Source organism: Erpetoichthys calabaricus, chromosome 9 (assembly GCF_900747795.2).
Source record: "Erpetoichthys calabaricus chromosome 9, fErpCal1.3, whole genome shotgun sequence".
Lineage (NCBI taxonomy): Eukaryota > Metazoa > Chordata > Cladistia > Polypteriformes > Polypteridae > Erpetoichthys > Erpetoichthys calabaricus.
This window is the reverse complement of record NC_041402.2, coordinates 135,301,683-135,327,747: the sequence shown is the minus strand read 5'-3', so window position 1 is coordinate 135,327,747 and position 26,065 is coordinate 135,301,683. Positions and strand designations below refer to the sequence as shown.

The window sequence follows — 26,065 nt, the reverse complement described above, 5'->3', positions numbered from 1 at the left end:
AATTAATTATTAAGGTTGCTTTGAAGATACAGTACCTGAAATGAGCAGATATTTTGAGTGTGTTTTGATACCGATAATAAACACTGATCGAAAGTTCATTCAACCATTTTTCGGCTTGTCTGTACTGGTAACAGAGAGTTGCGCGTGCTCGTATTGAATTTTCCTTCGTGCACGCACTCAGTTGATTGTTGCCCCGGAGTTGCTACTTTAGCGCATGCGCATTTTGCTCTCGCTGTAACCGTTTGATCCAGTAGAGGCAGAAATCCCCATAGAGACAAGAGATTCGCACATAATCGTTGGATGGTATCATTTTTTCTTCTTTTATGGTGCTGTAATCGAAATTAACATTTCTCCTCGTTGTATCAGGACAAGTACATTCCAAGGGAAACGCTGACCCGAATTGTGGAGTTAACTGCGGCTACTAATCCTCTGTTGCTCGATTCATTGCTTATTATTTTGCTATTGAGGCGGTTGTCATGTAGGCCGCAGACGGGAGGATACCTTGTCAAATTTATGGATACTGCAGCTAAAAACCCTTTCTTCTGAGAAAATATTTACTTTGTCTCTTTTCTCAACGTAAAATTTCAAAGCTGGATTGTGGATACATCGCGGTGCCGAAGGTATTGTATTGTGTCTTGTCATTGTTTGAAAGGGGTGTCATAAATAAGCGTGTCTTTATTCCCAGTGGCGTGCCGGCATATGAATACATGCTTATTCAGCGAGAAGGATTAACATCAAGCTTTCCTTGTCATTTTATTAACGTGCATGTTTTAAAAAGGGTTCATTTTGAATTCGTTTGCTGCTTTTTAGTGTACAATAATATAGGTGGGAGGCGTGCTGCAGTAAATTATATTATGCTCATACATGGAGGGAATGATTGCAATAAACGAATGAATGGTAATGTAGCTAGATTAAAACCGTGTGTCCTTGTTTCTTATTTGTGTTATTTGTTCATTTTACTGTTTAAAGACTTTGCACTTCTTTTGGTAAAGTGTTGCTCACTGGTGACTACCCGAGCAAACACAAAGCAAGTGCGAGTCTCAAAATAGACGCGTCGTTTGCCAAGCCCTTTCTGATCCCGAAGTCTGCCAGAACTGAGGCTTATGCCGTTGGCGTGCTGCTTAGTTAATGGCACTTCGGGTCGCCAAATCGGCCGCAAGAAAAAAAAACTCTGTATGTGTATTTGTTTTGAACTTGCCAAATTGCTATTTCAGGATGGACGTGGACGCGTGCGCGGCGGTCGACGGCACCAGAAGAAGATTGGAACCGGACGGGATTCCAGAAGTCGTTCCGTTGGAGCTTTATGACTCGGCCAGGGCGAAAATAGACGCTAATCTACGATGGCTTTTCGCAAAAGCGTATGGCATAGGTAAGACAACAATTCTGTGCATGCAACAGTGCTGAGATGTTGTTTTGGTGGTGGTGTTGTTCTGTTGATGTCAAATGAGCGTCTGTGATTGCGACAAATCCAAGGCTTTCTAATCCGATCTTCGCTGTTGTCAAGATGAGTCCAGTCAGCCGAACTGTTTGTGCTTTCTTAATGTTGTTTTTCTCTTTTTACGTTTTGTGTCACTGGTGTGCATTTTTTACGTATTTGAAAGTAGTGTCGCCGGAGTTTCGAGAATTTTTGGTTTAGCTTTATGGTCAGATTTTACTGACCTAATCACAAATAAAACGATATTTTCACTATCCAGGTAGGATGGGAGTAAGTTTTCTTCATATATTTCGCTTTACCTAAACTAAAAATCCAAAACCTTTGCAGTTCTTATAATGTATCTAGAAATGAAAACCATAATTGGTGGATCCAGTATTTTATTTCACATGAAGTACATAACGTTCATTTTGCAAATAACATCAAATATATTTCGGTGTATGGTGGTACAGCCATGTTTACTACTGCTCCCTTATAGCTCCAGAGTTTTTGTGTTTAAATGCAAGCTTGAACACTGTGTGTAGTTTGTAAATTCCCTGTGTCTAGTTTTCATCACTCATTTGCCAGATGTGCATGTTAGTTTAGTTTTCTTCAAAGAGTCCCGGCAAAAGTCAGCGTGGGTGTGCATTGTGGCAAACTCCATTTAGTATTAGTTCTTGCAGTGTGCCCAGTGCTACCGTGATAGACACCAACTCGCTTTGACCCAGAGCTGGATGTGTGGCTTTGAAGATGGATAAATTATTCAGTATCTTATGTATGTGGCCTTTCAAAATGATTTTTTTTTCTCTGAACAAGTGCATAGGAATTCTTTCTATGCTTTAGTTTTTTTGTTATAGATTAAAACAAAAGCATGGATATAAAAAAGTAATAAACAAGAAAGGGATTGTAAGAACTACTATCTTATTCTGCGTATTTAATATGCAACCATATACTACTATGTCAGATATGCAGTACAGAAGTAGTATATTAATCTTTCATCTATTTTTCTGTACCTGTGTGTGTGGTTTTTTTTTTTCTATTTGTGGGTCCTCGGAAACTGGGCCCTACATAAGGTGCATCAAGTGCTCGGCAAGATCTGTCTCATCTGATTGAGACTCCAGTCTGTCACACTGGGAAACAGTGTGCACCTGGCAGAAACCAAATTTCCTTCTGATCCCACATGTTCTTGCATAGGCATTGCCTGAACTGGAAGCGCAAATAAACAGGGCTTCAGTACAGTGCAAATTTTAAGAAAATGTTTAATGCAGAACCTTTGACATATACTTGCCCTCACATCCCAAATCTTTCAATAGTCCACTGAAAATATAGATACTTTGGAATTTATTTATATGGTATATCTTTGTTAAGCAAAATGAGCCATGTGGTTTAAGAAGTACCAGTGAAACAAGTAAATGGAGGCTTATTGACTCGATTTCTTAGTCTACTTAATCCAGTTACAGTGTTGCAGGGAGCCAAATCTTTTCACAATCTAAACAGCACAAGGCAGTTATGAGCCTAGGTCAGGTGCCATTTCATCATGGTGTACACACAATTACATATGTACACTCATTCCAGACTCATTTTAGCATCACCACTTACTCTGCAATGTTGGAAAACACCTACATGAATGCAGGGTGGTGTTGTAAACTTTAAATTGGCTGGTTCAAAATAACTGCTCCAAGATTCTTGCTTAAATCCTTGAATTTTTGAGCAAGGGTCACTGGACTGTTCAATCTATATTTAATTGTGAAAGTGATATAGTCGTCAATCAGAGAGGGGTTTATTTTTTCAAGGAACTTGCCAGCTAAGATCTTACACTCAGGCAACCAGATAAAATGTTTAAGTGCTGCAATTCTATTTGCAAATTAATAGAGGTTTAACTTCAATAGTTTTCAATTTCTTACTCATATTAAAAGATACAGTATACAGTGATCCCTCGCTATATCGCACTTCGCCTTTCGCGGCTTCACTCCATCGCGGATTTTATATGTAAGCATATTTAAATATATATCGCGGATTTTTTGCTGGTTCGCGGATTTCTGCAGACAATGGGTCTTTTAATTTCTGGTACATGCTTCCTCAGTTGGTTTGCCCAGTTGATTTCCTACAAGGGACGCTATTGGCAGATGGCTGAGAAGCTAGATTGCTTACTTTTCTCTCTCTTTTGCGCTGACTTTCTCTGATCCTGACGTATGGGGATTGAGCAGGGGGGCTGTTCGCACACCTAGACGATACGGACGCTCGTCTAAAAATGCTGAAAGATTATCTTCACGTTGCTATCTTTTGTGCAGCTGCTTCCTGAAACGACATGCTGCACGGTGCTACGCATACTTAAAAGCTCGAAGGGCACGTATTGATTTTTGACTGAAAAACAAACTCTCTCTCTCTCTCTCTCTCTCTCTCTCTCCCTGCTCCTGACGGAGGGGGTGTGAGCTGCCGCCTTCAACAGCTTTGTGCCGCGGTGCTTTGCATACTTAAAAGCCAAACAGCCCTATTGATTTGTTTGCTAGAGATTGTTTTCTCTATCTATGTGACATTCTGTGCTCCTGACACGCACTCCTTTGAAGAGGAAGATATGTTTGCATTCTTTTAATTGTGAGACAGAACTGTCATCTCTGTCTTGTCATGGAGCACAGTTTAAACTTTTGAAAAAGAGACAAATGTTTGTTTGCAGTGTTTGAATAACGTTCCTGTCTCTCTACAACCTCCTGTGTTTCTGCGCAAATCTGTGACCCAAGCATGACAATGTAAAAATAACCATATAAACATATGGTTTCTACTTCGCGGATTTTCTTATTTCGTGGGTGGCTGTGGAACGCAACCCCCGCGATGGAGGAGGGATTACTGTATTGCTTATACTGTATGCAAGTAAGCATTTTTTAAAAGCACTAGGAGGCTTTGACCCCTGCTCGCTTTGCTTGCCAACCCCCATGTTTGGTTTTCCGGATACACACTTTTAAGATTTTTTTTTTCTTTGAATTGTTGCTATTTCATTAGTTTAACTTTTATTTAAGAACTTCTGTTAAAAGAATCTTTTGGAGTCCCAATATGCTGAATCTTTTAAATGAGGTCAGTGAGACATGTGTTTAATGACTTTGTACCATAATTCAGGATAGGTTTCTATGTTTGAAATATTAGCACAGACAAAACAATCTACATCATCAACAGTTAATTTTTTTTGCAAAGTAACCAATAAATGCATGTGAGGTAAACCCCATTTTTGAAAGTCTGACATAAACTTCAAAGCCTTACAATATTTACATACTTCTGACATATCACCTATGTCCATATATTCGATCTCTATTCACCTTTTCGTTATTTCTCGGAGTAATAATTTCTGTTCTTTTGTGCTAATCCGATGTTTGCTCTTTTTTTGATGGTCGTTTTTTCCTGCTTTCATATTCTGTATCTTGCTCAGCATGTGTATCGCGCCCACGTTTTTTTTTTTTTTTTTTTGTCTTTTGAATTCCAGTTTTCTTTCTCTCTAACCTGCTCTGCATGTGTTTGGCCCCCTTGTTTTTTAACCTCTTTATGACGTTTTACTTTGTTTTCTACTCTGTCTTTTATTTTTAACCTCGCTTTGTCCTGCTTTTTTTTTTTTTCAATGACACCTGGTCCGTGGTGATTATTTTCCCTTTTTCGAGTAATAAATTCCATTTGTTTGCGCTACTGCGATCTTTACTTTCTTTTTTTTTATACTTTGTAATTTTCCTACTTTCATATTCTTTAACTTTCTCCACATGTGTATCGTGCCAACGTTTTTTATTTATTTTTTTGAGCCTTTTGAATTCCACTGCTTTCATAATCTCTAACCTGCTCTGCATGTGTATAGCGCCAACATTTGTGAACGTCTTTACGAAGTTCTATTTTGTCTTTTACTGTTTGTCTTTTAATTCTGAGCCCAATTGGAGGTGCATTTTTTTCAGTTCCACTTGTCCCGGGCTGATTATTACTTTCCTTATTTTCTGAATTTGCACCTAGATTATTCTTTTTCGTTTTTGCTGATTTTTCTTTCCAACACTTTTGAGTCTGTTTTCTCCGCGCTGCTTTCTTCTTCACTTAGTCGTCGACGTTTCATTTATAATGTGTTGTCCTTATACGCTTTATATGTGCTGAGACCCTGGATCTGTGTGTGCTCGTTGTCTTATTTGATATTGGTTGTAAGTAGGGTGTGTTTTTCAAGAATCTCATGTTCTACGTCATCGTGAGATGGTCCTGGGTCAATCTCTTGGCACAAAGTCTCATGTTTAAGGTCCCCGCGAGACCCCTCTTTTGCCTTGCGGGTCTTTTAAGTGTCTTCCGTGATCTTAACGTGAAGATCACGTCTCGTCTCCCGTTTTTCTCTCCCAGGATTTTTTTTTATATTGGAGAGATTAGATTCTTTAAGAAATTGCAATTTGAAAGTGCTTTCAGTTACACTGTTTGCTGTTATGGTCTCATGTCAATATAATATTTCTCACAAAATTACTTTTTCATTTTCATTGAGCAGAGTTTAAAAGGCTGAATGACACCCTTGAGCTTTTAAGTCGGTTTTCCACAACAACATTTATTTATGTAGCACATTTTTCATAACAATGTAGCTCAAAATACTCTATAAGATGACAAAGAGAAAGTTATGACAAAAGTAAAACAATGAAGGCAAGGCAATAATATTATAGAATAAGCAACAACAAAACAAGATATGATCAGGGGGATGGGAGGATAGGAAAAAAAACCCAAAAAACTCCAGTTAGGCTTGAGAAAGGAACAAAATCTGAAGGGGTTCCAAGGCCAAAAGACTGCCCAGCCCCCACTTGGTATTCTACCTAACATAAATGTTCCTAAATCAAACCTCTTGGTGTTCTTGCTTCACATGATAGGATTTGATGAAGATGGTCTTGTGGACAGCTGAGACACCTGCCTTCATTCCATCATCACAGGGGGCTGCATGGTGCCTTGATCAGGTGGTGGTGCCGGCATGGATTGCCAACACAGAAGAATTGGAAAGATAGCAGAGAATATTTGGGATTAGTACAGATTGAGGACCCTTGAAGAATATAATTCTAAACCAATGTAGTTTATTAGGAATATAACTGCAAAGTACCTACAAAAAAGCCATATTATTTTAATAATTTTTTTAATGGGTTTTTAGCAGTTTTTTAAAAAATGTTCCACAGTATCAGCCCGGCAATTTTCTTTAGGTAAAGTATTCCAAATTTTGCATGCGTTACACCACTTCTTTAAGCTTGGCTCTTGGAATTATAAGCAGACCTCCAATCGAAGATTTAAGTTTACGAAAATATAGGACAGAGCAAGATTTAACGCTCTATAAACCATGAGCAGCATTTTAAATTCAATTCTGAACAACATTGGTTACCAATGTAACAATGCTAAAACTGGTGAGACTAGTAGGAGGGGGGTAGCCAAAGCTTAGTTCTTGCTTTCTTTCCAGCTTTTTCCCATTTTTAAACGGTTTTGGAACAAACTTGGTATGTTTCGGGGATTCTCTTGCTTCCGGCAATGCATTTATGATTAATGCCCTCCACCAAGGTTGTGATCACTGCTTGCGTCAGCATGCAGATGATAAACTTGCACTGAAAGCTTTGCTCGTCATGTGCTGTTTTTAAACACTTGTTGTGTGCAATGAAACATTGAAACGTATCTGTGTATTTTTAAGTACTACATCTAGATCAAGGTCCACCCAAACTCTGTTCAGATGGCTAAAGTCAAAACACGGGGCTTTTCTTTTGGCTCTCAAAGCATCTTTTAAAATCGTGCATATTGTTGTTTTTTCATGGCAATTAATGAAAAAACAAGCCCCCCTTCTAAAATGATCTTAAAATTCTTTACAGGTGAATATTTGTTGTTTCTATTGGCATTTGTAAAGCGATTTGCCTGATACAGCTCAAAAACATTAAAAGTTTGGGATAGATGGAGCAGTAAGAGCAATGATTTAAGAAAATTGGCCGAGTTTATACTTAATTTACAGTGGTGAAAAGAAAGGCAGTGTATTGCCCCACTCCCCTCCTAAATGAATATGTGGCCCTTTGTTGTTGAGTACAAAATTTGGTGTGTCAGCACTTTGCAAAATATTCTCCTGGTATTTCATAGCTGTTGGGTGAGTGACAAGAGTAACTCATGAATTGAAAGTAATGAGGCCACAACTTAAATATTTTCCCCAATGAGTCCTGAATATAACCATAATTTTGGGTGGGTCACATTAATATTAAATAATTTTTGTCTAGTATTTTAGCCTTGATCAATTTCTATAAACCTTTTTAAGTGTATTCTTCGGCTAAATCGGTTCATTGAAGCTCACAAACTACAGTAGTCTCATTTGAGCATGCTTGATAGTCCGTATCGATTATGAAAGGTCACTTCCTCTGTCCGAATGTCTTTATTTTTTATTGGATGAGTAGAGCAAACCCTTCAGTAAATAAAGAGATATTTAAATTTTAATTTATTTTTATTCTTATATATAGTACAATTGTCAGTACTATTGCTGATAGTTTTGTCATTGTTAAAAATGTTTAATGCATTATCCATGATAAACTAATGGGAGGTATTTTCTGAAAAAAAGAAAATTAAAATTATAAAATGAAAATGCAATCTCTCTTTTGCAGTTTCATTTTCAAAGTCTACACACAAGAATGCTGTCTGAATTAACCATTAAATGAAATAACACCATTTGCAATTCCATTTTCATTGTCTACGCACAAGAATGCTGTCTGAATTAACCATTAAATGAAATAACACCATTTGCAATTCCATTTTCATTGTCTACGCACAAGAATGCTGCAAAAATTAAAAACGAAATTGTATACATTTCTGTTGTTAAATACTGTAATTAAAGATCACATTAATTACTTCAGAATTACAATTATGCATGGCCTTCAGATTTTGTGAGATGGTTTCGCTGTGAAGCACAGTCGAAGTGAGAAGTGTTATATTGATTGAAGTGGCTCTACAGCTACAAAGGCAAAATAATTGTGGGAAACTGAGGTGCAAAGCACAGCCTATTGACTGTGCACTATTTGTATGTTGAGAACTTGAAAATGCTAAATGGAAAATGAAAATTCAATGAGCAGCAGGTGGTGCCAGTGCTTATTTACACTTTATTTTTCATTTTTGCAGCTTGTTTGTGGTTTAGTCTGTAAAGGAAATTGCAAATTGTGTTCATTTCGTTTTTAGTTTTTAAAGCATTCTTGCATGTAGACTGTGAAAATAAAATGGCAAAAGACAGATACAATTTTAATTTTAATTTTCTTGTTTGTAGAAAATACCTCCCATAAACATTTATGCAATCTCAGTGGCTGATTGATGTTGTTATATGTAGGCCATGTTTGGTGTGGGGGCGAAAAGTAAAAAATTGCCTTCTGTTATCAATATTAGAAAATCTGAGAAAATTATGGAAATAATGTAATTACACAATTTTTATAACAAAGTTTCATATGTGCATCAGAAGAGCTATGTACAACATGGTATTAATTATTATAAAAGGTGTAAGAACTTTTGCCATGTGAGAGGTAGTATTTTAGTAATGCTTGCAGAGCATGTATACACTTCTAAAGTTGTTTAAACGAAACATATCTCCAAATTGATGGTATGTCACAAGTCTGTGAAACAGTAAAACTGGATAATTGTATTGACTGTGAAAGTATGAGGAGATGGAATTGTTTCATATTTTTTAATTTAGATAATCGTTGGTTATGTAGCTAGCTTGAGTGTTTTAGTGAATAGGTCAGGTATTCATCAATTTACTTAAGTTTGATAAAACTTTAAACTGTTTTGCCCTGGTCATCAGAATAATATTTAAAAGATATCTGTAGATGTTAACAGAATTATTATAATGGGCTACATTTGTGTGCCTTCTCTGCCCCATGCGATTTTAGATTTCAGCTAGGCCAGAGACTTACGGCATCTCTGGCATAGATGAGTATCAATTAAACTGAAATAAATGGGTATTTTCCACAAAATATTACAGTCCTGAGATGTGAGAGAAGACAAAAAGTTCATTTTAAGTGTTTAAAAAAAAAAAAAAACTCAAAAACTTAACATTACAGTAAATTCCTTGATATCTACTATCTGGGTATGTCAGCCTTAGAATTATTCTTTGCTTTATGTACATAAAATGCCTCATTCAGAGTTCTTCACGGTTATGATAAAAACCTGGGCCCAGGCCATGAGCCTTATTATGGGTAATTGCTTCTTTTCAATATATTGTTGCTACTGATTTAGGGGTGAGTGATATGGCCAAAAGCTTATATATAATACATACTGTAATTAAAAATGATCACTGTTATGGTATATATCATGCTATAATCTGTGCATATACTTTTTAAACTAAATTAGGTGCATCTGTTAGCCTAGTTTTTCAAGTTAACAGATGGTTCTACTATGATGCTTATTTTCATAAGGATCATTTTAATCAACTAGAGTAAGAATGTACTTTATTTATATAGCACCTTTCTTCTGTGAAGTGCTTTCAGCATGATTGAGAATGAACAAAGAGGAAAAAGCAGAATAAAAGATCAAGCACACAACATTGTCTACAAAATAGTAGCATAAAACACAAAATAAAGATTAATACAGGAAACAAAGTTGAATTAGAATCCGTATTACTAAACGAGAATGGTAAACTGGATATGGACGCAGGGACCTGCCCGTGGACGCAAAAGACATAGTGCGCAGGCGCCACAACAGAAATAAGAAATGAGGCAACGCGCCCATAGCACACAAAAAAAAAGGAGTCAGATGCAGGCGCCACACAAAGCCCATAGCACACAAAAAAGAGGAGTCAGACCCACGCCCCAGAGTGAAACGGGACAGACTACGGAGTACACACACTAACATAAATAAGAAATGAGACACAAAGCCCCCCTCCACGAACAGAAATAAGAAATGAGGCAACGCGCCCATAGCACACAAAAAAGAGGAGTCAGATAAGGCAACGCGCCCATAGCACACAAAAAAGAGGAGTCAGACCCACGCCCCCGAGTGAGACGGGACAGACTACGGAGTCCACAAAGGGTCACCCATCAAACCCGAGATTACCGCTCAAAAACGAAAGTTTAACCACAAGCAAACACCCGACATCATACAGAAACCCCACAAATACGGACAAAACAACATATTTGAATCACATTATCACCGCCCCACAGTGAAACGGAACATACTACGGACTCCACAAAGGTTCACAAATCAAGCCCGAGATGGTACGGAAAAAGAGGAGTCACCCCCCCGCACCAGAGTAAAACGGGACAGACTACGGAGTCCACAAAGGGTCACACATCAACCCCGAGATATTACGGAAAGCGAATTGTGTAACGGAAAACGGCAGATACTACGATAGGAGCATTCGCCTACAACGCGCATCTGAAATCAACGTACACACTACACAGCATAATCCACGCACTTCTAAAAAACCGCACGCGGACACCCGACGTCATACATAAACAACAAGAAACCGGACTACACTACATATTGGAATCACATTACAGTGATGCAGTATTAACAGGACAACCACAGATAACACAGGCGCAACACCTGATGGGTAATAATAAGAAGAAACGAACGCTCCGTATTAAACATACATCATCTGAACACGTACAAACTATACAGCATAGGTGAATCTCATTACAGTGATACACTATTAACCGTACAACCACAGAAAACGCTCCCTATTAACAGTAAGTACGATCGTCCTTATTACTTACCCAAATTACTAATGATAAAGAACAGACAAGTCATGAATTCACGATCACGGGTGCAAAACGATACGGCTCGAATAACGGGACCACAAAGACGAGCCCGCATGAAAAAAAACAATAAATGTGGGCGCCTACAACGCGCTTCTGAAACCGCGGAAGAAAAACTGTCTCGGCTCCAAAAACGAAAAGCTCGACTAACACAGGTACAGAAACGAGCCCAAATGGACAGATACAATGAACGTAGACGCATGCAGCGCGCATCTCAAACTGCGGAAGCGAAGCAGGCACGGGTTCAAAAGGAAAGACTTCGAGTGACAGACATACAAAAACAGGACCGACGGGAAAAAATCAATGAACGCAGACGTCTACAACACGCGTCTCATTGGAATTAATGAATGTCATTTGCAATCATTGTCATTCACTTAACTTCCCTGAAGAAACAACTGGCAATACAACTAATGAGTTTACACGTTGTTGTCAAAAGGGTCAAGTTAGACTGCCTCCTTTACATGAATATCCTGAATATCTACGGAAGCTTCTAACTAACAATGTACCTGAAAGTAAAAACTTTAGGAACTGCATTAGATCCTACAATGGTTCATTTGCTTTGGCATCTACCGGAGTAAATATTAGGCCACCAGCTGGCAATGGCCCATACTGCTTTCGTGTATGTGGACAAATATTACATCGCATTGGAACAGTGCACCCTGAAACAAATCACGAACGCAAATTTGCAGAAATATACATCTTAGATCCAGATGACGCAATCTATCAACGAATGAACCTTCCTGAAAACAAACAATGCACGGACCTTATAATGAGAAACGTCACTAAGGTCATAAACAATCACCCATTAGCTAAGTCTATAAAAATGCTACATGAGGTTGAAAGAGAGGCCAATACAAAAGCAACCTACGGCTGCCCGGCAGGCACGGGTTCAAAACGCCGGGGGTAGGCGAGTGAAGCGAGCAGGGATCGGAGCCCCCTTGTAACATAATAAACCACAATAAAATACACAAATACAAAATACTACAAGAAAACCCTGAGCAAACTGCATAATTTATCATACAAATGCAAATCATACTTAGCCCCTGACAGAAATAGTAAACCCGAAAGAAAGGGTCGGAATGTCTGGGGATATTAAATACCTTCCTGAACAAATGAGTTTAAAATTTTTTTTTTAAATTAATTTATATTCAAAATGTCTTGATTGTGCAATAGGAACTGAACAAGAAATAAATATCTATTGCACATAACATTAAAAAGTCAAAGAAAATGTATGCTGTATAGACTATACATTTAAAAAAAGAAACAAGATTGACAGTAAAAAATATTCAAAGAACTTTTTTCCCCCAATTCTTTTCTTTATCCCTTTCTAAAACATTTTAACACTAAGCTCCTGCATAACCAGATGCATAGAAGTCTTGTGTCCCAGTGCTCGCAAAATTTCAAAATCCCTGGTAGCCCTTCGGACAGGCACTCTTCAGTTTTTGGTAGCCCAAAATAAATTTAAGTAGCCCGAATAAAAAAGAGATTATTTTTAATGTATAATATTGTAAAGGAAACAAAACATCAATCAAAAAATTGTTAAAACACAAATTACAACAACTGTATAAAAATTACAATCATCAACTCAAATATTTGGTTCTAATTGAACAGCAATTTCTATGAATTTGTAAGAACTGTGTAGAACATGAATCAGTCTGTGTCAGATTCTGAATCTGAAATTTCCACTGAAGTCACGGATGAGAAAATGCCACTCGACGCTGAGGGCATAGCATCTCCTTCATCAGCTTTCTCTTCCCGTGCATCGGCCTCCATTTCACTGCTCTTTGTTCTTTTCGGGGTTTTATGATCAAGGTGTCTTGAACCTTTTCCAGAAAACATCCAGAAACGAATTGAGTTGTCAGGGCAAAAAGATTCAACTGTTTCCCCATTAATGGAGAGTTGCATGCAGTCATTCAGTGTTTCAGGGTGTAAAGAGGTACGATGTGTTGTCTTCACTCAGTTCATGCAAGAAAATCCTCTCTCACAGATGGCTGTTGATGGACTAAGTGTCAGCATTAATTTCACCAGCAACAAGATATGAGAGAGGTGTTCTGGATTCTTAGAGGGGAGATCTCTATACAAGCAATCATCTAACTTGCTACCCCGGTGTTCTGCAAGCCACATTTTTAGATCCATCCATTCTTGTGGAATTTTCTTTCTCTTCCTCATCTAGCAAACTGGCAAAATGTGTGACAAGATAATCCACCTCTTCATCCCCATAATTTGACAGCTCTTCTCTGGGGTAGGGAAGAGTGGAAGGGTCAAAAACCTTGAAACAAGAGAGAAGCTTTTCATGCAGATTTTTAAATCTGTTGTCCATGTACTTGACTGTGTTGTCAATAATCTTCTGAATCTCTGCACCAAAGGTGTCTTTGTCTGTGCCCTCACCTCTTCTAGCAGGTCTCTGACTTTTTGTGAGCTGAGTTCCACAGTAGCAAATGCTACCATCCTCATTCGCTGTGAGCTTTGTGTCCAAGGTTTTCTGGTATTCTCCTGGTTTCATTTTTAGGCTGAGTAAGCATGCCAAAGAAGCGAAGACAACTGACAGAAATAAGTGAACTGCTAAATGAGAAACTGGCACATTTCAGTGGCCTGAAGAGCACACGGTGGCTTCCAAGCCGGCTGAGATGTCTGTTTTATATATATAAAAAGTAGTTTTAATGTTCATAAGTTGTTAATCAAGAAGACTGACATGGTTAATAAGGTTATAATTAAGACACATTTTTCTGTTACGCTAACAAGCCTATTGCTTACTAAGCAGCTTTTTCCAATTAAAAACATAAGCTGCTGCACTTAAAACAAGTTCTCTATCCAAATTCAAATGGTGTCCGTTTTAATTAAAAGGACAAAAAAGATCTGAATTGATTAAAGTAGCTTTCCCTGTTGTTTATGTAGTTGCACAGGAGGATTACTCTGATTCCTTTTCTCAGTTTATTACTCCACTTTCTTTAACGTAAAGGCTAATATTTCAGTCGTCTCTTGGCCTCTTGTCAAACAGGCCTTGACTTACTTTGTTTGCACTACAGAGAAATTCGACACAAAACAATAAAAAAACAAAAATGAAGTGTGCTGGCCCGATTACCATAATACCTTGTGTAAAGAAGCACTACAACTAAATTTCCATAAAGCCTAGGAAAGCAGGGGTTGAAAAGATCGTTTTTTGTGATCGGCCAATTTACAGATCACTGAATTTTACTGAAATACATCCAATTGATTGGAGCATTGCTAATCATCACCCAGGGCAACAGATTGTCATTCCCTCTCATATTTATTTTTCCAAAGTTGCATTGCCTTTATTTTAAATTGAAATCGATCTGAAGAAAGTGCCTTTTTATGCAACAAAACATTTGGGTAAACAGAAGTATGGAAGTATGTGTGAGCATAACATTTCATTATACTGATGAACATTTTACACTGAAAAGCAGATACTCACTATGTAACTTTCTTTAAATGAGGGGGCCCTCCCTTACAATATTTTCCTCAAGAACAGAGACACCAACTCTCTAACGACTGAGACTGAGCCAGACACCAGGGGCCTCATGTATAAACGGTGCATACGCACAAAAATTATGCTTAAGCCCGTTTCCACTCTCAAATTGCGATGTATAAAACCTAAACTTGGCATAAAGCCACACACATTTTCATGTTAGCTAAATGCTTTGTGTTCGCAAGTTCTCTGCTCGGTTTTGCAAACTGGCGCAGGGGTGCGGAAATCCAACGCTGACTCGTCCGACACGGGTAAATTGACCGTCGGACAAGCGAGTTTTTCTGGTTTCAGTTGTCCGCGGACAAGTGCAATTTTCTGGAGAAAAAAGAATTATATGTGCTGTGCAGGGCACATTTTTACCAGTACTTTCAAATTCTAAACATTTGGGTACATACTTCGTGTGGAAACAGTCTACTTAGGCATGTTCTTCATGTCTCAAATTTGTCTTCAATATTGTTTACAAAATGACGGCTGATTTTTCAAAGGGGAAGCACTCTTACGGTCTTACATAAATATTTTACCCTACTATTTACACGCTTGGAGATGCGGTCATTTTTTTCATGCCGACATTATGATGTAATCTGATGATTTTTCATTAAAATCGATAACTTCTATATATTACCAGTAATGGCATACTGCACGATAACGTGCAGTGAATCCACTTGACTTGAGCATTTGTAGTTTTCATCCTCTTTCTCTGTATGTTTATCATCGTTTGCTCAGAGGTTGATGTGCTTGCTGCTTCCTGAGTAGCTCTTCTTTTCTCCACCCTAGCGGCCCGCTGCTTCTCTTTTCGTTGGCATCTTTTCGCGTTAAAACTGATTGTTAGTTTTTGTGTTGCAATTACTTAGTACGTTTTCCTTAATTTTTCACTTAAGCTGGCACTTAAGTCTTCAATCTGCCTCAAAAATGATTAGCGAAGGTGGTGGGGAATGAGAACAGCATCCATACGCATGCACCGCCCTGCTGCGTGGTGCCGAGAGTCAACAATAAAATAAAATTAAAATAAAAAGAATAATACAAATCATCACCCCGAAAGCGGATAGTAGACGTCACGCAGTATATGTGTACCAAATTTCAAGTCAATAGGTGAAACGGTTTGCGAGCTACAGGTGATTTAAAATCCTGGACAGACAAACGAACAGCCACAGTAGCGTATTATATAAGAAGACTGATAAAATTCATTGTTTCTGCATAAAAATACGGTTATTTTACTTACAATGCAAATGTTTTCACCACATAACAAAGCTTGTTAGGCTGTTAATCTTTCCTGAAATTTGCGATTTCACGTAGGTTGTGATATATTGAGGAGTTATATATATATATAGATCGTTTTTGATTAGAGAATTTTTCATATAAAACAAGTTGGTTTCTCGCTGTCAGTTTATTAAAAATAAAGAAGACATTCTAATGGTTTCCAAATGTTATGAAATATCTATAAAAATCTTCACTTAGACGCGATTATTTTTTCTTCCTGTGAGAGATTATTCTCCAATATGAATTTAGTAAAGAGTTCTCTAAGAACCCGCCTGACTCAGGAAAACCTTCAAAACCAGATGTGCATTGTTGTTGATGGCAAACCTTTAGAAGAGTTTGACCCACTACCAGCTGTGGAATTCTGGCTGTCAACAGGCACATCACTCATAAAAAAACTGAAAAGTCATCAGCATCCACTTCTGCAGGACCATCAGTCCAGGAACCATGCAGTTCAGCTCAAGCAGAAATGAACAGCATTCAGCCCATGCTGTCTGAGATGGTAAAGATTCTTGGGGGAAAAGATGTTGCAAGACAAAAGCTGAAGAACATGGCAGAAAATGAATCAGGACAGTGTTCTGTTATGTAACTGTAATATGTGAAACAGAACTGTTGTAGCTATAATGAAGGCATTGTTTATTAGTGAGTTAAAATGATAAGGGAATCTTTTATATATTGTTCTAGAGCAAGGTGACAAAATACTACTCCCTGAAAGAACTTTTTTCAGTTTTAAAATGGAAGGCAGTTTTGGTATCAATAAAAGAGATCAGAAAAAATGAACTATTTTTCACTTTTGTTACTTGTTTATGGGCAAGTGAATTTAACTGGTGGACAAGTGGATTTTCTAAGTTTACTTGTCCGTGGACAAGTAGAAAAAAATTTGATTTCCACACCCCTGTGGCGGCACCCAGCATCAAAGCAGTGCTACTGTTCCAGTGGTTTCCCTTTCTTTTTTACATCCACATCCCTGACGCGGCTTTATAAATACACTGAAATTAACCGCATATTGTTTATTAGTTTAATGCATCTGATTGTAATTAACCTGTAAGTAATATAATAGTCCACAGAATGGTCAAACTATTCTAAATACCATAGCTGCTTTAGCGTTGTTAATCTCACTGCACCTTCTTCTTTCAGCTGCTCCCATTAGGGGTTGCCACAGTGGATCATCTTTTTCCATATTACTCTCACTGCACTACTCAGAATATTTATATCACTGTATCTGAGTGGGGAATCACAGCTCTACAGCAGCTGATTGGAAAGAGATTATTAGTATACAGCATCAAGTACACGCTGCCTCAGCAATGCTGTCTATTGAACTGCTCTCATATGGCAAATGCTTCAGAGCCTTTCCCTGTGGTTCAGAAACAGTTTCATCCCAAGAGCTATAAATGCACTCAATCAGTCCATCAAGTGCTCCTTGTAGAACTGTTTATACTTATAAGTACAATTACCTCACTGTAAACTTGCAATACAGTTATAATATTAAACAACTTGAGTCACTTTGTAAAGCGCGTATTTACATATGATGACGAAATCATTTTTAAGATGAAATGCAGCAAAATATGTTTATTATATTACACAGATAAAACTTTAACTTCATTTAAATAATCTGTATTGTTAATAATTAAACATGTGAGGACACGGTCACAGCACTAGCAAGGAGCTGGCGCTCCGTTCACAGATTGTTCCTGCCTCGCGCTGTATTCTTGCTGGGGCTGGCGCGACACTGGAAAGATAGATGGATAGAATAATTAAACATGTACAACGAAGATGTTTCAATGTTCCTTTAAAGTTTTGAAGAATCTGCGTTCTAAGCTTACAGATGGCTTAATGTCTATTACAGAGCTGATTGTCTGGCGATTGGGTATTTGGAGAAAGAAAAATAAGTACAGAAATTGGGGGTTAGTACGTTTGAAAGAGACAGTACTGCTGCAATAAATTATTTCATTGAAAGTCACGCATGGCACAGCAAGCATCTTGCGTGAGGCAGGAACAATCACTACGCCACAGTGTTCCCATGTTTAATAACATGCTTTAACTCCTATCATCATGAAAATGATATCAAGTATACATCTCAGTATTTTAATTATTCAGAGAGCTGTAATATCATGAATGTAATGGATTCTGTGTCCTGTTGGAGGAAGAGAAGCCCGTTTAAAAAGCACATAGTGATTTACACACACAGAGCACATAGATGATCAAATACAAAACAAAACATTTAACGTGCTACTTTAGTTACGATGGGATTTGAGAAACTAGTATATTAAACAATTTTAAGATGACGTTAATGATGTTCTTCTTTAATGACAAAATAAACTATGTGATTAAAGTGGAAATTTTGAGATTAAAGTTGACATTTCAAGCTTTTTTTCCCCACTGTGTGCCTATTTTTTTTTTTCTCTGTACTCTAATAAGCTTTCATATGACACTCGGATGGTGGGCTACGACTCGCCTTTTCACGACGACTTTGATATCTGACAAATTTTATTTTGTGCACTGTGCGACTTTGTGAACTTGAGTTTTCGAGTTTCTCCGACACTCTGTGTCACTTGATCAGCTTCCTTTTGTTGTTTATACCACAGTTTAAACCAACAATTAGTACGTTTTTCCTTGCCTCCACTTGGTATTCACTGAAATTCATTTATTTCCCCCCGTGCTTTTGCCATTGCCTTTTCACAGAATGTTTAAGGGCTATTTATATTGATTTGCATATTCAAAGAGGCGTAATACTGGGAGTTTGGGGAGTGGCAGCAGGCACATGCGTTACTTTTCACACTGACTGGGATTTATGGAGTGGAAGACCGTGGAAGTTGGTGAAAGCACAGATTTATGCGTCTGGATTTTTTTGTGTGTACGTACATTTCCTTGCGCCACGTTTTAGTGTGAATTCTATGCGCAACGTTATGCATGAGGCCCCAGGCCTTAGGTAGCAGCATGTAAAATTGTGTTATTTATATACTTGAGCTTGCTATATACTGTATTAGTATATGTAAAGTATATATTTTAAACATGTATAATAGAACAATCAGGTTGTATTTATATTCAGTTCTTAATTTTGCGATACTGTTATTATTTTATGTGCTGTGATAATGCAGGACACCAGACATTGCAAAGGTTTGGGGCAGCCACCTGTATAATATGTTCCTGGCTGCAAAAGTAAAAGGTTTGGTAGCGAGTAATGTTTACAAGACAGTCCGAAACAGAACTGAAATCCAGAGGAAGGGAGTGAGGTTTTATAGGGAGTCAGGGGGAACTGATGTCGTCCTCGGAGCCGGGTCCTGAAGTGCTGTGTCCCGAGCAGAGGCAGCGGCTCCTGGTGGGATTTCCCGGGAAAGGTCTGTAAGAGACTTAGAAAAAGAGTTAGTGCACCCCACTGCCCCCTGGGCAAATGTGTTACTACTAGTCGTGAAGCCCTTCAGCTGCCTCCTATTCGCATGTGTGTGATAGTGCTTTTAGTTTTACTTGCATTTCTACATAAACATAGTGAATGGAGATTCACAAACTATTTGAAAGAGTCTTACGATTTGTGGCCTCAAGCAAATCAATTCACTGAAGGTGAATCTCTAGTGGTATGGCGCAAATGTGATGTCATAAGCATTTTTCCGTAAATGCTTTTTAATTGCATTACTGATGATTCTCTCATTCATCATACAAGTACAATATAGTAAATATACACCAGCACTGAATATTTACTTATTTATCTTCTCCTGTCATACCATACTGTGTTGGGGTCTTGAGACAATTCTTATACTTTTTCGCATCAAAGTTATTATAGTTTTGCCTTTTTGTATTAGTTTTTATTTCAATATTTTTTTCTGATCTTACTTGGAAATTCAGTTTAGTTTTAGTTTTCCTTCATCGTATATTTTTAGTTTTTATTTCACAAAGACATTTGTTTTATTTTTTTTTTTATCTTGCTCCAGAACAATGTGCTTATAATGAAAGCCTTTAATATTGCATTCAAAAATCTCCCATGCTGGGCTTTATTTTCTACTAGCCATATTGATCTCTGATTCCATCTCCGGCACATACAATTTATGGACAGAATTTTGCCCGCTGACTGCAGGGCCGTCTTAACAGCATCATAGGAACCCTGGCAAAGCAGTGTACTCGCAGGAATAAAAATGAAAATGGTGTACAACAATGATTAATCAACACAAATGTTTGAACAATATAACATGAGCCTTAAAAAACACAAAAACTTCAACATATAAATGATACTCAATTGGTAAACCATACAGACGGAGATGGCATGATATGAAATTAATATGAATTATTTATTATTAATCAAGTGTTCAACACAAACATTTCCAAAATATTCTTTGCACAGAATTGAGTTGAAGCGATGTTAACATATATGCTTTTACGTTATGTAGTATGTGAGATCTGTGCACATACATGCACGTGAGGTTGCAGAGGTGACCATGATACTAAATCAGAGGCAAATGCCAATGTCCACTTATAACACAATAATAAATATTTTTAGTTTAGTATAGTATTTATTTATTGACAGCACGTCACTATATACATAAATTAGCATGGGACCCTAAGCTTGTGGGGACCTCGGGCAACTGCCCAGCATGTCCATGCGCTAAGACAACAACAACAACAGAATTTATTTATATAGCACATTTTCATACAAAAAAGTAGCTCAAAGTACTTTACATAATGAAGAAATGAAAAAGACAAAATAAGAAATTAAAATAAGACAACACTAGTTAACATAGAAAAAGAGTAAGGTCCGATGGCCAGGGGGGACAGAAAAAAAGAAAAAAAAAAAACTCCAGATGGCTGGAGAAAAAAATAAAATCTGCAGGGGTTCCAGGCCACGAGACCGCCCAGTCCCCTCTGGGCATTCTACCTAACATAAATGAAATAGTCCTCTTTGTACTTAGGGTTCTCACGGAAGGACTTGATGATGGTGGCCATGCAGACTTCTGGCTTTTAGTCCAGCCCTAATCTAAAGCCTGAAAAGATATAAAAAATCAGAAAATAGATTCTACCGTGTTCTGAGAGGTGTGATCATGAAAATCTTGTGGGCTTAGTAAGAACGGGACTCTTAGGCTTGAATCAGTTTGCGGACCCCACCTGGCTGTACTGAGGGAAACCAAGAAAATTGAGCATTTAGTGTCAAGGTTAGGGGCAGTCAGACTTGAATAGTCTATGCAGAGCAAGAGCAGGTAATCAGTGTATGGACGGGCACAAAACGACAGAGAAAGCATCTGAGATTAGGAACAATATATACATTATCTGAACCTGTTTGTCCAGAGCAGGATCGCAGGAACCTGATGCCTACCTCAGCAGGTTTGGGTGTAAGGCAGGAAAAATCCCTGGTATGCAATATGTATGATATGGCTGATGTTAAGAAAAAAAAAGTATATTTCAACTATCTATTTTGAGAGAGAGATTGGATTATTTTCACAATATCAAGTAGTTTGAGCTGTGAATATAAACTAAAAAAGATAAATTAATAAATATATAATAAATGCAAAAACACTTTAGTAGGTTTAGTTTTTCACCAGTTGGCAGACTCTTCGCCCACCTACACTGTAGTTCAGTAGAGACATTGTCAACTCAGGAATTTTACAAGGTTTGTATTGCTATGTTGTTAAACGGCTTTTTTAAGCAAAAGTGATTGGTCAGTAACAATATGCTGATCCTGCATGATGACCGTCAGTCTCTCAATCAGTGCCGTTTTTTTTTTTTCAGAAAGGATTTCTCGTTACTTGTGTTTTTTCTGTCCATATGGTAAAGCTTTTGTTGATCAGCACATTCCGATTTCAGGTGTTTGAATTACATCTAGAGCAAAGAGAGGCGGCACAGTCTGTCGCTTTCTATTTCACGCTTTACGTGCCCGTATTCAGCTTGCTGTGTCACCACAAATGCTTCGTGAACACCCATCCTTCGTCACCAGCCGCCATTCTCTGGATGAATATATGCGGGCGGCTCGTGGTGGATTACTTCCTGTTTTAGAGTTAAAAGTTATAAGGTTTAAAGGCTAACAACAAGAATATTCGTTCAAAAATGAAAGCTAAAAATATTTTTAGTATATTGTTTTATTTCAGTAAGTCAAGTTACTTTAATAGTTTTGTTTAGTTTTAGTTTTCATTTCGGCTTTGTTAATTCAGTTTACGAAAATGTTTTAGTTTTCATTAACTATAATAACCTTTCTTCGTATCTTTTGCCAGGATCTTCACTTGTTCCATAGTCATCGTTCTGTTTCTGGCTGCTGCTTTGACATTTTCTTCCCCTCTGCCTTTTTCCTTCGCACTTCACCTTGTTCACACATCTTTGTTATATGTCCATATACAGTGGCATGCAAAAGTTAAAGCACCCTTGTTTAAAACGTCTGTTACTCTGAATAGATAAGTGAGCAGAAGATGAACTTATCATCAAAAGGCATAAAATGAAAGATTCATTTATTTAATATTTTAAGCATCAAGATTTTTGCATTTTTATTTCCATCACTAACAGGTACAAAGTAACAAATAAAATGAAAGGGCCTGAAGCAAATATTTGGGCACCTGACGTGGTCAGTATATACTAACACCCCCTTTGGCAAGTATTATAGCTTGTAAATGCTTTTTATTGCCTTTTTATAGTGTCTTTCAGTTCTTTCTTGGGTATTTACACCCATTCATTCTTGCAAAAGGCATCTAATTCTGCAAGATTCTTAGGCTGTCTTGTATGCACTGCTCTTTTGAGATCTATCCACAGATTTTCAGTGAAGTTCAGATTCAGGGGCTGTGAGGGCCATGGTTAAACCTTTCTCTTGCACCCCTTGAGTTATTCCATTGTAGATTTTGAGGTGTATTTTGGATCATTATATTGTTGTAGGACCTGTCCTCTTTTTAACTTACTTTTTTTTTTTACAGATGGGGTGATGTTTGCTCCCAGAATTTTCTGATAGTTATTTGAATCCATTCTTCTCTACACCATTGACTTGTTCCCTGTGCCACTGGCTGCATCACAAGCCAAAAGCGTGATCAATCCACTACCATCCTAAATATTTGGAGAGGTGTTCTTTTCTTGGAATTTGGCACCCTTTTTTCTCCAAACATACCTTTGCACATTATGGCCAAAAAGATCTATATTTACTTCATCCATCCACTGGACTTGTTTCCAGCATGCACCAGGCTTGTTTAGGTGTTCATTTGCAAACTTCAAGCTCTGAATTTTGTGGCTAGAAAGCACTAATCTGCTGATTTTACTGTGAATGTCATATTTGTCCAGGTGTCACTGCACAGTAGAACAGTGCACCAACACTACAAAGTTTTTATAAGTCTTCCTGAAAGTCTTTTGCAGTTAAATGGGGGTCTTTATTTGCCTTCCTAGTAGAGCTGGGCGGTATACCGGTTCATACCGAAAACCGTTTTTTATTTTTGTTATGATATGAATTTTTCTTATACCGCAACACCGGTTTAAATTGCCTAAACGACGTTCGGAACGTGGCGCAGCAGGAAACTGTTCATGTGGGGACCTTTTTCACTGCTACACCGCTAAACACAGAGGTGTTGCACGGGGGCTGTTTTTCACTGCTACACCACTAAATAGGTGTGGTAGTGTAGATAGATAGATAGATACTTTATTAATCCCAAAGGGAAATTCACATTGCGGTAGGTATTGCGCTGTGAAAATGGACAGAGAACATTCCGTAACTGAAGCTGTAGCTGACGATCAAGTTGAACATGATGACACTGAAGAACTTTTGCCGAGAAAAAGGAGTTACGTCCATTGCCTGGAGATGCTTTGGTTTTAAAAGGTCAGATGTGGACCATTATGTTCAAATGTGTAAATACTGTTTCTATACTACTGGATAATGCTGCAAGCCAAGTTGTACTTGTTTTATTTGTTTTCAATAGCCTACAGTGTAATGTACGTGGGTACTGTGTAATAATGTGACGACATTTTGACTTTATTCTCGACATTTCCACTTTAATCTCGACGCTTATGACGAGATTAAAGTCGACATGTTGACTTTATTCTCGTACTTTGTCATTAAAGTAGAACATCGTAAACTAAACTTCATCGTAAAATGAATATTTAATTTACTAGATTTTCTCAAACCCCATCATAAGTTATATAGCACATTAAATGCTTTGTGTTAAGTGTTCCCCAAGCTTCTTAAACTGGCTTCCTCTGCACTAAGAGGAGGCATCAGCAGCGATGCCGCACATAATACATTCACTTCATGATATTCCTACTCTCTGAACATTTAGAATGCTAAGATAAATACTTGATATAATTTTCATGGTGAAATGCATTAAAGCATGTATTAATCATGTTGGGGCACGGCGGCGTGGAGGTTGCACTGCTGCCTCGCAGCAAGTTTGTCTCAGGTGTACCCTGCCTTGCATTTGCATGTTTTTCTGGTGGGTTTACTCGGCATGCTTCAGTTTCCTTTCAAAATCATGTAGGAAGTGGGGTTTTGTTATGCTATATTGACCCTGCTAGTGTATGTTTTGCTCATATTCATCCTGTGATGTGCTGGCGACTCGTTCAGGGATGGGCACAACCCTGAATGGATGGCATAATTAGACATGTATAACGAAGATATTTTTAAAGTTCTGAACACTCCGTGGGCTAAGTTTATAACTAGTTTTAATTTCACAAAGACATTTATCATGTGGCGATTGGTTATGTGGAGAAATAAAAAGGAACGATATGAATTGGGGTTTTGGTACGTCAGATAGAGACAGCACGCGTGCAATAAAGAAAGCCCGCTCAGAAGAACATGCATTGAATTCTGTGTTCATGTCTCCGACCACCAGATCACAAACCCAACATTTACACAATAATTAAGTTAAACCTGTGCGATACCCATTCATACATCCAGTTTTTTGGAGCCTCGTCACACCTGCCATAAAGTTCTCTACACTGAACATACACCTGGGGACCCCTTACTGCGAGGGAGCAGTACTACCGCCTCACTACCATGCATGTTTAATAACTGCTTTAATGCATTTCACCATGAAAATTATATGAAGTATTTATCTTAGCATTCTAAATTTTCAGAGAGCAGGACTATCATACAGTGATTGTATTCTGTGTGGATATTGCTGTCTCCTCTTAGTGTGGATGAAGTCAGTTTAAGAAGCGTAGTGATTAACAACTGGGTCGGGGAACACTTAACACAAAGCATTTAATGTGCTACATAATTTATGATGGGGTTTGAGAAAATCTAGTAAATTAAACAATGATTTTAGGATGAAGTTTAGTTTATGACATTCTACTTTAATTATAAAGTAAACTATAAGAATAAAGTGGAAATGTCGACTTTAATCTCGACATATAGTTTTTTTTTTTTTTTTTCTTTCCTGTGTCCGTATTTTTTTTTCTTCACCGTGGCCCTAATACGATTCTGTAGGGCTATACCACAAATAGCATTATAAATGCAAGTTGCAGTTTTATTATTTATGCATATAGCTTAGCTTGAAGCAAGGTCCATATTAATGCAGTTTGCCTAAATGATGGTTCAGTTGGTAAAGATGGCATCACCAAAATTGCACTTGTTTTATTTTATTTTAATTTAGTGAATACTGCGTAATGCACCTGGGACTGAAGCCTTGAAGTAATAGTGCAACTATCAGTAATAATACAATTATTTATTTTATTGTTATTATTTATTAGTTTAAATATTATGCAGTTTAATGATGGTAAAGTTGTTTAAAAAGTCACTTTAATGTGTCAGTGGACAGATATTGTTAACATTAACAGAAAGTGTAGTTGTTTTACAAAAATATTTACTATTTATTCCTTTTCTAAGACATGTTCAGTGCAATACAGCTTTTGACAAGCACTTCTGGATATTTTACTAAGTCTAAATGCCTCTTTGGATTGTTGAAAATATGTTGTCAAAATTATAGTTTTAAGTTTTTGCAAAATTTGTTCAATAAAAAGGTTCTATATTTTAACTGCATCTGTCATGCAATGTGATACCTTCTCTTCATTAGAGCCACCTCCTTGAAAACTTATCACTTTATGGGGCAATGCAAACCTGTATTAAGTAATTGCAGTGGAAAATGTGGTTAACATCCACTCATGCATGGGAAAAAAATACCGTCAAATACCGTGAAACCGGGATAATTTAGAAAAATACCGTGATATAGAATTTTGGTCATACTGCCCACCCCTACTTCCTAGCAATCCAACGAGCAGTTCTTTCAGAAAGTT

General features: G+C 37.6%; 1 protein-coding gene across 6 annotated transcripts in view; it reads left to right on the top strand.

Annotated features, from left to right (window-relative positions):
- The first annotated feature begins 240 nt into the window (after positions 1-240).
- Positions 241-26,065, top strand: part of camsap1b (calmodulin regulated spectrin-associated protein 1b) — a 239,638-nt gene continuing 213,813 nt past the window's right edge. For 3 of the 6 annotated variants that reach the window (XM_028810191.2, XM_051931995.1, XM_051931994.1), the window contains exons 1-2: positions 241-620; positions 1,215-1,369. In XM_028810191.2, the coding sequence (XP_028666024.1) occupies positions 1,216-1,369 (154 nt within the window). In that variant the 5' untranslated portion in view covers positions 241-620; position 1,215. The remainder of the gene's footprint in view (positions 621-1,214; positions 1,370-26,065) is intronic. The other 3 variants (XM_028810195.2, XM_051931998.1, XM_051931997.1) reach the window with 1 other exon arrangement.